General features: G+C 31.7%; 1 protein-coding gene across 1 annotated transcript; it reads left to right on the forward strand.

Annotated features, from left to right (window-relative positions):
* Positions 1 to 387: 387 nt before the first annotated feature.
* Positions 388 to 5,553, forward strand: LOC145074032 (uncharacterized). Its single transcript, XM_079020477.1, has 3 exons — positions 388 to 580; positions 4,210 to 4,276; positions 4,369 to 5,553. The coding sequence occupies exons 2-3, from the start codon at positions 4,238 to 4,240 to the stop codon at positions 5,500 to 5,502; spliced, it is 1,173 nt and encodes a 390-aa protein (XP_078876603.1). The 5' UTR covers positions 388 to 580; positions 4,210 to 4,237; the 3' UTR covers positions 5,503 to 5,553.
* Positions 5,554 to 13,883: the final 8,330 nt, after the last annotated feature.

The following is a 13,883-nucleotide window of genomic DNA, read 5'->3' on the forward strand; positions in this document are numbered from 1 at the left end:
AGTGTTTCATAACAACTACTTTGAAATAAATTTAAAATTGTAAAGACTATTTTTGAAAATTTGTCAAAAATTTAGGGGGTGTTTGGCTTGGCTTTTCAAGGGGCAAAAGTCCTTTTTGGAAAAGTCATAAAAAATCAGGTTTTTTTGACTTTTTTAAAAAATTCATTTTTACTTGTATCTAAATCTAAAAATAAGTTTTAAAATGCATTTGTCAAACATCTTTTGTTTTCTATCTTTTACTAAAAAGGACATTTGGCTTCTAAACAACTAAGCCCAACGCCCTCTTAGTTATTTTTTTTTTTGTGTGTTTGTCTATTTGACTAAATATAAACCAAGGGTTAACTTAACACAACAAAATGTATCTTTATACGAGTATTTAATTTTCAGTTTCCAAGTTAACATATTTACAAATAAGTTCAAAAGCCCCTCAGGCCTCAGCCTCTCGGCTCTCTCAGACATCAGCTACCTGCCTCTCCGTGTTTCTCACTCTTCTCGAGTTCCGGCCGCCTTCAGGACTCGCCCGCTCATCGGTGCTGCATGCTCCCCGTTGCCTCTGTTTGTCTGATAAAGCTATAAAGAGGTATTTTTCCAACCTTTAGTTCCGAAATATATTATTATTATTATTTATTAATTGTTTGATAGGTTTGTTTACAATGTTGACCCATCTCCAATCTTCCATTCTTCATTTATTCGGATCTGTAATTTTTTCATGGGTTTATCAAGCAGCATTCATATTGAAAAAGCAATTTTGGAAATTTTGATTTTCGAAAAATTCGTGCTGATTTTCTTAAATTTCGTAAAATTATGGTTATTATATTTTCACAATGACCTATTTTAATCAAGTCAAAGTAATAGTAATGAAGCTTGTAAAATCTTTAGAACGTAATACTTAATTATTAGTATAACCTTAACAAATTAACACTAAATTACTAAATTAACAGTGTAATATAACATAATAATAATGATTTATGCAACTTTTTTTATAAAAATTGAAAAAAAAAAAAAAAACTAAAAGAAAAAGTTCAGATGTGATGTGTGCAACTTTACCTTGTAGAAGGGGTTTTAGATAATAATGTAGCCTATGTATAGCTGTGTAGGTAGCGGTGATTACCGACGTCCTTTGTTCCCCATATTATATTTTTGTTATTATTTTATTCGAATTATTTATATATTTAGTATATATTACTTATTTATATTTATATTTTTGTTATTTGTATTTATATTTTTATTGAAAGTCTGGCATCTTGTAGGTAAAGTCTTAAACTATTCGGTAAAAATATTGAAAAATGTTAAATGAAATTAAGTTGATTTGTCATTATTATTACTAGTTGTGAGACCCATATGTTATACACGTTGGATAAAACAAAAAAAATATTAAGATTTAAACAAAATTTATTTAAATTTAAAAGGAAACATATTAAATACTATATGAGTTGTAATATTGTAATTTATTGGTTATTCTCAATTAAGGCAATTATTAATTAAGGTGTAAATATCCTCCCTAATAAATAAAAAACTTTTTGCCACTTGTCATCTTCTTAGACATTTGGCCACATGTCATTTTCTTATAATTTAGGTTTTCTTTTTACATAGTCTAGAAAAATTACACATTGGATTTTTTAAATAAGGAAATTTTATAAGAGTTAAAAATATTGATTCCTAATTTATGGGGATTAATTTTGGGGAATTGATTTGGAGGAATGATTTGGGCAATTTTAAATGAATACAAAGCAATTAATTAATATCATAACCAAGGCAGTAATTTCCTTTTTTGCTTTTTCATATATGTCATATATGGACATTAAAATTTTACTATTTACCCTTTTGACAATTCATATTTCTAAATAAGTGAGTTTGCACGTACCTTTATTGAATTGTTCCTTATAGTATCTTACATTCATTTCTTTCAATAGTTATCTTTATTAGTATATAGATTGAAATACTTACGTATTCATCATTTACGTTGTATGTAATTTGAAATTATACTTTAAAAATGTTTAATGTTTAAACCTTGATCAAAACCCGTGTAATACACGGGTGTTACGCCTAGTAATGTGTTAATTAAGAAAGATAAAAAAAATGAGAAAATGACAAATAGAAAAAACATTTATTCAAAAATACCACAAAATGACAAGTGTCAAAATTCATGAGAGATTGACATGTGGTAAAAAAAACATTTATTTATTAAGGACTAGTTGTGAAACCCGTATATTATACGGGTTAATTAAAACATAATGTTAAACAGGAGCGATTAAATGAAGAGTTTATTTGAATTTGAAATATGAAATAAGTGAAAATCATGAAAAAAAAACATGCAAAAAATAAATTAATTGAAATTATGTGTTTAATTGTTAGACCCGTGTACTAAACGATTTATTATAATAAAATGTTAAATACATTTGTTTAAAATTAAATTTATTTGAAATTGAAATTGAAATTTCAAATTTGAAATTTGAAATTAATAGTTATTATAGTAGGTTTAATTTATGGAAACTAAATTAATGATATAGTGGAAATGAATAATGAAGTAATTGACAAGTAGAAAATAAATATATTTCAAAATTATGACAAAATGACATGTGGTCAAATAAATGAAAGAATGACAAATGGTAATAACATTTTCATTTATTAGGGTAGATTATTATTATTATTATTATTATTATTATTATTATTATTATTATTATTATTATTAAACTTTATACACATAATAAATTCTGAACATTATAGACAATTGTTAAATAAATAAAATTGCAATATTTTAATGTTATGAATAGGGTTACCTTTATAATAAATAAACTTTGTTTACGGACAATTTGTATGAATAATATTTGATATATTATGGTTAGATATTGGTTCAACTCTTTTATCTTATTTATTGGTTTTATTTTACCATCAAATATAAGTTTATATATAATTACAATTCACATGTTATGAAGTAACGTACGTGTGTTAGTATAATACTTTCTAATAAATAAAAAAACTTTTTGCCAGTGTTAGTATAATCCTTTCTAATAAATAAAAAACCTTTTGCCACATGTCATTTTCTCCTTCATTTGTACGTATGATATTTTTTAGAATTTTAGAATTTTCTATTTTTCATTTGTCATTTTATTGTATTTTTTATTTTATTAAATTAAAATTCTACATTTAATATGTAAGGTAATATATATATATATATATATATATATATATATATATATATATATATATAAGGTATTTATCAGAAAAGGTTTATATATGTAAATTATTCAATATATTAAAACCTCATTAATTATAATAATTCAAAAAAAAATTTATTTTTCTTATAAATTTAAATATTTTTCAAATTGTTAAAATTTCATATTTATATCATTTTAAATAAACCCATATAATATATGCCTCTCACACCTAGTACTATAATATAATGTAAACTGATTTGTTTTAATAATTTGTTACGTACCTAAGTTAACCCCTAAAATTAAGATGAAAGTAAATCTACAAACTTAATTTTATTTCATCAATATTATGTAATAATAGTTAAAAGAAGTAGAGTAAAATTGGATATAACCATGATAATAAAATCTTGTTTTATTTCTCTATTAAATTGAATTACCGGTTGCACCGTCAGTTAATATATCTTTTTTTAATTTAGTTTTTAAAAATTATAAAATTCTTGTTCCGGTTGCGTTTGAATACGAAAATAATGTCATATGCCTGTATCTCTATTTAAGGGTGTAGTTTTTGACTTTGCTTTCAACAAAAAGTTTAGGCACATAGAAGATTTTAGTTTTATTGAAAAAAAAAAAAAACTTTTAATCTCGAATTCAAAAATAACTTTTAGCTTATTATTTTTATGTAATGTAATTTACATCATTTAAAGCTAATAAGTAATAATTAATAACTCAGAACACATTTGTTTTTACAATAATTTATACTACTATTATTGTTATCAGTTCTAAATAAATAAAAGTAAGCAAGGAAATAACTCATTATTTCTTCAAGAAACTAATAAATTTGGAAAATAGCATATTACAGTATTTTTTAACAACTTACAAGTTATAACCAATCCTTGTAGAACTTATGATTTTATAACATAAAATATTACCTTTTAAAAACTTACAAATTATAACCAATCCTTTCTAGAACTTATGATTTTATAACATAAAACATTAGTTCCTTAATTCCTTTGCATATCCCTTTATAAAATTTCAAATATTGGAAATATTACAGTCACTATCATCTCGCCCATTCAAAGCAAATGACGAGTTCTCATACATCAGCATTTTCCAGTGACATGGTATGGTATTTTATTTTACTACTGTTCATTTCATCTTCCTAAATTATCCGGCAACACAATCCATTTGTAACAAAAGATAAATAAATTTTCAGGTGTTCAAGACTCATCATGATTTAATTGAATGGGTACAAAACAAAGGACGTTCACTTGGTTACATTATCATCATTAAAAGAACCAAGGTAAAACCAAGTGGGTGGATATCTAAAACTACACTTATGTGTGATCGTGGTGGAATCCACAAAAGCAGCAAGCCCTCTACTAGAAATACTAAGTCAAAAAAAATTAATTGTCCATTCCAATTGGCTGGAAAACACTCGAAGTTGTATGGTATTTGGACTCTACAGGTGGTATGTGAAAAACATAATCATGAACCTGCATCAACTATGGAGGGTCATCCATATACAATGCGATTGTCTGATAAGGAAACTCATTTAGTGGTTGATTTGATAAAGAAAAATATGAAACCATCTGATATTTTATCAACATTAAAGGAACGAAGTAAAGATAACGTGTCTTCGCTTCAAACCATATATAATGCGTGCAAAAAATACCTCGGGAAGTTAAAAGAGTTAACTATTTCATCTTTAGCCGAGGAACCAATGAGAAATAGTTCATATATGGAGCAAAAAAACCACTCATGCTCATACATAAATCAATTACCTAATTTGTTTCATCGGTATATAATGCACATACATGATGTAAAAAGTGATGGAAACTGTGGATTTCGAGCGATAGCTGTTTGTCTTGGTCTTAATGAAGATGCATGGCCAACTATTCAATCTGATTTAATGGAAGAGTTAAATACACATAGGGATGAATATGATGAGATTTTTGGACGGGAATGTCGGTTAAAACTTCACAACTCTTTGAATTTTTTTCGTTCGGATATAGCTGCGTCACTGGAGCATTGGATGTCTTTGCATGATATGGGTATCGTGATTGCTTCAAGGTATAATGTAATATTACATTGTTTGAGTGTTGGAGACAGTATTACATATTTACCACTTCGGTCTACTCCTCCTCTATGGTATCAACATGTTGCTATTGCGGTTGGACATGTTAATGATAACCATTATGTCAAATTAGATTTACAAGGAGGGTATCCAATGCCTTCGGTTGTGCCTCAATGGGTTCATTTCAAACATGTGTGTGCTTCCGCATGGGTTACTCCGTATATTAATAGACTAAATATGTACGCACAACATTATAATGTTCGATATTATTAAAAGTGTTTAAAAACTTGGTTAAAACTAGTTCGTTTATTATTTGTGTTTTAACTTGTATGTTTAACTACAGACAACACGCAAGATAATTGAAATTATATAATTTTATTTTGACAAGAATGCATGATAATGAATGTCCCACTTACAAATTACATTATTACAACATGTACTCGCCCAAGACATTTTGTAAGTAAAAACTAAATCTAAACATATTCTTGGTGATAAAAAAAATACTAGATATTAACAGCTAGTATGAATTAAATATTTAACAGAAATGACTGTTCAAGAAAACTCTTCAAACCATAAAATGGGGTTTGAGAATACCTCTTGTAGCAGTACGCATTTCGTATTTTTCAACTCAGAACTGTGCGGTATCATTGAAGAAAATTGTAACATTTGCAACCAAAACTTTGCGATATCATCGAAGAAAATTGTAACATTTGCAACCAATGTTTACAAAAACCCGTTGCCACTTTCGGTGAAGATCCTTGTCTTTTCAAAAGAAAAAAAAGATATTTGTACGATGTAATGTAATTTTGAAAGAAAAAAAAAAGACTACCATTATCTATTTTGTCATATTCAAACTTTTTTACCATATAAACCAACAAAGAATATTAGAAAGTCATCTCAAACATTAGGTCGCTGCTCAATCACACCTTGAAACCACGGGAAAGAGTATAGAGGTTAGGTTGTGTAGTGTCACGAACGGGTCATAGATAACCAATTTGGTTTCATGTCTGGGAGGTTGACGATTGAGGACAACTTATGAAGAAATATAGAGAGAAACACGGATCTTCATATGGTGTTCATCAACTTGGAGAAGGTGCATTATAGCATTCCAGAAAAGGCAATTTGGAGGACATTGGAAGATAGAAGGTCCCTAGGAGTTATGTGAGGGCTATTCGTTATATGTAATGCCAGATCTATGACATGTGTTCGAACACATCAACTACAGTTAAAATCGAGCTTAATAAAGGCTCGAATCTCATCTCGTATCTTTTGCCTTGATTCTACATAAGATGTCTTGTGAGATCCATGGGAAGTGCCTTGGTGTATGTTATTTGTTGATGACAATCATGACATTGTGTTGGTGGTCGAGTCTAAGGTTGAGTTGAATGCTTAGTTAGATACATGGAGGGTGACATTAGAAGAAAAAGAGTTATGCATCAGTGATGTTAAGACCGAGTACCTTTGGTGAAATTTCAGTGGGGGCGAATGACGAAGGAGTAGATGTAAGTTTAGGGGAGTATGATCTTACCCCAAAGGAGAGCTTCAAGTATTTGGGTTCCATGATCCATAAGGGAGGGGATGTGGAGGTAGACGTTTCTCATCGCATTAAGAGAAGTTGATTAAAGTGGAGGGTAACCTTAGGATTTTTATATGACAAGAAGGTCTCGTTGACACTAAAGGGGGGGGGGGGGCGATTTTACAAGGTAGTTATTGATGGGTTTTATACATAGCAAACAATCCTATGTGTGCATGCAACCTTAATTTGAGGATCTATGTTTTTCACTATTAGACATACAAGCATTGAACACAAAAACTAGAAAACCCTAGGAGGCACATGTAATTTTTGAAATTAACATATAATTAGGGTTAGGATACATACCTTGATTGTTATATTGTAATAACAATCAAATCCTTGAAGATCTTGAACTTTGGTAGCAAGCGCCACAAGTGTTGCGCCTCTAATGGCTCACAAACAAACCTAGCAACCAAGGATTACTATGGAGAGAGAATGGAAGTGAAAATTTTGGCTCTAAGCCTCACTTGGAGTGCCCTTGGACGAAATCCAACCCTATAGGGGTTTATATAGGTGATAAGGAAGGTTTAGGATAAGGTAGATGTATCTTAGATAACCCTAATCCCTTAACTTCCTCCCTAAGAGCCCTTAGAGCCCAAGGAAACCCTAGGACACTCTAGATTTCGTTCCCCACCTCTTAAGGGAGGTTCTAGAATGCTTCAATGCTCAACTTTTGAACATTGTCACCTTTAGTCCCTGCAGTTTCAATTAATTCCTTTAATCCTAAAATTAATTCCAAATTAATTTCTGATTAAATATTAATTAAATAATATGATTTCTAATCAATATATTATATCCATAATACACTAATAAATCATTTATCTTGATTTCAAATTAATTTATTAACCAAGTAATAAATTAATAAATCATTCTTCTCTCTCCAACAATTATCCTATTCCATTGCTAGGTTTGAAGGCAACCCAAAAGGACATTGCTACTATCACTTCAAGTACATACCAATTATAGTTATGGGCTTAGACACCTAATCCAACAGTCTCCCATTTGGATGAGTCTAATAACTATAGTTGCAAGTATAACTTCAAAGTTTAACTAGCAAATTTTAGCTACCAAAAGCCGCTGTCGAACTCTGATCTTATCAGTGACGTGTCCTTTAGATAAGGGATCATATATATTCCTCCATTCTAGATATCGTATAAACATGAGACATGGATTTTGGTCATTCTCTCAGTCTATGTTCTGTTTCCCGATTTCTGATTTATGACGACCATGACTGATTGAACAAATCAAATCAGTCCTGGCTTGGCCAAGCACTTTAGGGTGTCATCACTAAATCATCGAGGGGCCCACATATATCACTTTTATCCCACTTTGGGTAAAAGAAATGTATAAACTTCGACTCAAATTCTCGCTTGAACCTACTGATCGAATCACACACAACAATAAGTTTTATAACACCAAGTTACTGGTGCGTTTACTCATTATCAATGTGCAATTGACCAGCAAATAACAATTCACACGTCTCGGTTTCAAGAATATACAATGTTATCGTCTCACTAATCACCTGTGATAAATCCATGAAGTGATTTAAGTGAGTGTGGGATTAATCCAATACTCTAATCTTATCAAAGCACTCATGAACTCTGCAGCAAACTTGCGCTATGCCTAAACACTTTAGACAATCTACAGACAGATTCATGACAGTCTTCCTTCATACCTACTTCCAACGTATGACCGACTGTGGAGGTTCGAATAACCCGGTTATTCTGGAAGTCAAAACATGCAAAGAGAAACACAATGATAACACTTAATCCCATATGACCCCAAACTTGTGAGTATAAATAAAACACCTTTATTTAATCACCATATTGATTACTCATTATTCATTGATTAATGTTTCAGATAATCAACTTTATACTTGAATTATAGCCACAATTGCCCCATGCTCCAAGCATGCACACTTTGGTTTCCTATGGTCCATACTTTGTGAAATAGATCAATTGAAAAACTTTTCCAATGAAACTCATTTCATAATCCCTAATCCTCATAATTAGTGTAAGAATACAAAACTCTCGCCACTACTAGAATATGTTAGATTCTAACATTTTATGCAACGGTCATTTCGTAATGTCCTGGTTTCCTCATTTATTGTTTTTTTGTTTGTGGTGTTGGCGTTGAGTTGCGCCATGACAGTTGTCACGACAGCTGTTACAACGGCTTGGAAAGTAGCGGAGTCTATCTGCAGAACTGGTGTTTCGCCGGTGTGCTGGTTATTCCCATAGGAAGACATGATTCTATTGCATGATGAAAAGCAAGTTCGTGAGTAACTATGGTCATTTCTAGTTGTATTCTATCTATTTATATTTACATATAAATTTCACGTTTTGTTGTACAATTCTCAATGTTTCAAACTACATCCCTATGATGTATTTATGGTAGAGAATAGAAATAGGTATTGTACAAATGTTAAGTTACCCTAATAGATTATAGAAATCAAATCCTTAAGTTGGCTCGGATTTTATAGGTTTTGGAACGGCGTATCTTGCTTGATTTATTATTACTAGTTGCGATGAGCCTAACACATAGTGTGAGTAGTGTAATCACTAACTCACTATGTTATATATTAATTTGTTAATTATTAGAGTGACGCATAAGGTGTTCTGCTACCTCGTACGCCTCGTGAGTGGTTTCCTCTGCATTTCTGTCCTTGTTATGATTGTCCTAGTTTCAGTTGTAAAGTTTCGTTGCCTCCGGGCATCCGTATGGTGTTCTTGTTTCTCGTAGATATGTTGAATCTTGGCTCCATCATGCTTCGAGTTTTGTCACGGATCTCCATTACTTCATAATAGAGAGCCCGACTCCGGATGTTCGGGCGAGCCTCTTATGTCTGCTCTTAATAGGGTAAGGTTCCTTGATGGTTTCTCCAACTCAATACTCTTCTGCTGACTGTTGTAGTGGAGTGGCTACATCTACCTATGTTGTTAGTGCGAGAATGGGAAGGTCTAAAGAATCTATGAGATTAATAAATGTATCTTTATTGAAATGTTTATGATGATCCTTACCAGGTCCTCCTATATTCACGTAGTGTGTATGGATTATATATAATCTTAACGTACACACTCAGTAATTACAGACTTACCAGTGGCGGTCTTTTAGTTTTCACATAAGTTAATTATGGTGCCTAAAATACTCCTATAGTATTTTAATTATATGTTTGATTCTAATGTCCTTTACATGTGGAGTTGGTAAGTTTTAGACTTGTTGCAACACCACTACCACTCCCAAACACATGTTGGTCGTATCTCAAATAAATATAGATAATCAGGCTATATTTATCCCAGATATGATTACATAACTGTCTAGGTTTGACTGTAGTGTCCAACATCTAAATACTTTTGTTTTGTTCTTATTATGACATTGTTCTAGTATATATATACTTTTATAAAATAATTATATTTTTAAAGTATACTTTTAGTCATAGTGTTTTAGTCCTATTGTATTTATAGTTGTATATCTTGTATGGTTTGATATACTAGTTCACTATAATCAATGCTCTGATACCAATCTGTCACACCCCCGAACCAGGACGACAGAAACGTCCGGGGGCGGATGACGTCATTGTACAATATCATAACAATTGAATATGAATGAATCATAGCATTCCAAGCGACATACATTAAAAATACACACTTACATAGTTTACATTTTTTACTTGTTCACCGGTTACACAATAGTGACAAGAAGTAAAATTTCATAAAGTCGCACCACTTGATCTCATAGCAGAGCTGATTACCTGTTACTGGTTCCCTGAGAATACAAGTCGTTTTGAAAAGTGTCAACTAAAAAGTTGGTGAGTTCATAAGCATTTTGTATAAAAATGGTTTTGTACTTGTTTAGAATAGTTCTCATAGTACTTTCAAAAAATCCGATATTTTCCATGAAAATGATTTATAGGTCTCGTTCCAAAACTGTGAATATATACATGCATGTCCTTTGTTATCTTTTGTTTGTAAAAGTAAAGCGTACGTTCCCATAAAATCCAATATTTTCTGATGTAAGAAAAACGGTAGTCTTAAACCCTAAGACCGAAAGTGTAAGTGACTGAATACTTGAAAAAAATAATTTTCAGTTTTATAGTTTAATAAAACCAATGAAGTGTAAGCTTCCTGTAAACCAAAATCGTATTGTTAATCCCTATGTGAGTCGATATAACCATGCTTGATGTGACTGATATGCTTGTCATGACGTTCTTCAGGCGTCAGTTTCGGTAAGATATTTTTCACCCTAGACTGGCCTCGTCTAGCTGTAGCGAACAACTCAGGTGTAGAGGTGTCAACCCCGTATAGATCTATACACAGTTACCTCGCTCTCCCTCTAGGAGACTCTAGTTATAACAACAGGACTTACGGTGTTCGCTAGGTAGGTATGGTGAAGGAAAATCTCACAAGAGCATTAACATATTTACGTGAACTATGACTCCCTTTTACTTGCAAAATAAGATAATTATGCCTTTAAATAATTATGTGTCATGTCACTAAGTCGACTCTTCTTATTTTTATAAAAATCCAGGTAATTTATAAAAGTGGGGTAATTTTTATAAAAAGATGATATTATTTATAAAAAAAATGTGATATTTTTATAAAGAAATTATGGTATAAATGATGTATAAATATTTAATTTGAATTATAAAAACTCAAATTGTTAATAAAATCATTATTATCAAAAATAATAATATGTTACATGAAAATTAGGTTGATCCTTAAATTCTTTTCGTTAAAAGTTGGGCGTTTTAGGCCGGGTATGGAATTTGTCGTATTTGGTGATGAATTCACAAAAAAATTGTATTTGTAGCCTTTGTTATGAATTTGTCATGTAGTGTAAGGATTATGAATTCCACTACACCGTGTTATGAATATTATTTATACTAAAACAATATAAAATTGAATTATCGAATTGTTATGATACTAACCTTATTTAGGTTTTATGTTCTATAATTTCCAATAAGAGTGGTGCTTTGTATTATAACTTGTCACTCGTACATTGGACGCATTAGGGAATATCACAATTCACCTAAAATTCTAACAATTCACCTAAAATTCTAATACAAGTTGAGTTGACCTGGTTGACTTTTGTTGACTTTCTTTGACCCAGAATTGACAGTTGTCACATGTACCATAGAGTATGAAGAGCTATTGAGCTTTTGATTGATGTTTGGGATGATATATGGTTATTTGGTGGAGTAAAGAGTGCATACAATACCTCTCTTTACTCCATGCATAAAAACATTTCTCTCGTCATTAGCACACTACAACTGTTTTTTCTTGTCAAAATCAGTATCTGTGGTCAGTTGGCTATGGAACTGGAAACTTGATCACCTTAAATTTCGGTATATCAATAAATTGGTTACTGGAGAAATGATGCAAGGAGTGCCTCTCCTTAAATTTGACAATGACACGTTATGCCCTACTTGTGAGTGTGTAAAGAAAACAAAAGGAAGTCATAAGTTGATTGTAGATTCCTCAATATTTTGAGCCCTTATAACTACTTCACATCGATCTCTGTGGTCCATCAACTGTAGGCAGTCTTCATCACAAAAATTAAATATTAATCATCGTTGATGACTACACCCGTTTTACTTGGGTTTTCTTTTTAGACTGAAGTCAGAGACACCACTGACTTTGATCAACTTCATCAAGGAAATTAAATTATAGATCAAGCTTCCCATCAGAAAAATATGAAGTGACAACATAATGGAATTCACAAATCGACTTCTAAATGACTTTCTAGTGTCCAAATGAATCAATCACAATTTCTCAGCATTGTACACACCGCACCATAATGGCGTGGTAGAAAGGCGGAATAGAAATCTAGTAGAAGCTGCGAGGTTTATGTTTAACTTCGCAAACTTGCCGCTCTAGTTCTAGGCTGAAGAAGTTACAGCAACATGGTTTGTCCAAAACAGAAGTATCATTACCAAACGTATCAACAAGACTCCATACGAAGGTTTGAATAATCGTAAAATCAATGTTCGTTTTTTTTTTCATATTTTTGGTTGTAGGTGTTTTGTGGTAAACAACACGGAGAGATTGATAAAGTTCGCACCCAAGTCAGACGAATGAATTTTCTTGGGATATTCTATTAAAAAAGTTGCATATAAAGTTCTGATATGAAGAACAAGGATAATTGAAGAAAGCTTTGACGTGAAGTTTGATAATTTCTATGTCCATAAAACAGTCCAGTCAACGAAACAAATTTGATCATGGATAACGACATTCCAATTCAATATGGACCCCTCAACATCGTTGAAGCTAACTATGATACTCTTTTGATCTTCCAGAGAATGCGAGACTAACAAAAATTCTAGTCTCACTTGCTGCTCAACTACAATACACGGAAGACTCTGGTCCTTCCATTACTGAAGACTCCTTGCATGGGACTTCCACCTTGCTATTTGAGGGGGAAAGCATGCCTACTAATCCGAAGATTATCACAACCATCAAGGTTCCAGTCTTAGAAGAAGTTAATCCAATAGTCAATAATCAATCGCATGCCTATAAAGACTTAGAAGATTTTAAAGAAGAAGACCTTGATGAAATAGAAACTAGAGATGAAGTTCCAAGGATCACCCTTGCATCAATCCAGGGGGAACCACAAATCAAGGGGAACCGTCAACTTTGCAGGGGAAATCTTCATCATCAGTTACGCAACTGATTCCTGCGGTCCAAGATCTATCCGTGGGATGTTCACAAACCGAGGGGGAACAAGTTCAATATGTTCAAAGAGAAGATCCTCCTAAAGTTGAATAAATTCCATCCAATGCAGGTGCTGAACATCATCAATAACGTCTACACTTCTAGACTAGAGATCATCCATCTGGCCAAATAATAGGAGGCTCTTCTGCTAGTATTAGAACTCGATTCTCTGAAGAATTGACCAAACATTGCACTATGCAATTTTCATTTCATCAACTGAGCCCATAACGATTAAAGAAGCCCTTCTGTATCATTACTGGATTGTCGTAATGCAAGAAGAACTTGCAGAGTTCGAGAGAAACAAAGTTTGGAAACTCATTCCTAAGCCAAAGGGACATATCGTAGTAGGAACTCGATGGGTTTTTCACAAC

This window comes from Lactuca serriola, chromosome 9, assembly GCF_051521515.1.
Source record: "Lactuca serriola cultivar US96UC23 chromosome 9, Lser_US96UC23_V15, whole genome shotgun sequence".
Taxonomy (NCBI): domain Eukaryota; kingdom Viridiplantae; phylum Streptophyta; class Magnoliopsida; order Asterales; family Asteraceae; genus Lactuca; species Lactuca serriola.

Excerpts from the sequence above, each read along its gene's own strand:
- LOC145074032 (XM_079020477.1), top strand. The coding sequence starts at position 4,238 with ATGACGAGTTCTCATACATCAGCATTTTCCAGTGACATG. Across the intron at positions 4,277-4,368 it reads CAGCATTTTCCAGTGACATG|GTGTTCAAGACTCATCATGA; the intron begins GTATGGTATTTT and ends ATAAATTTTCAG.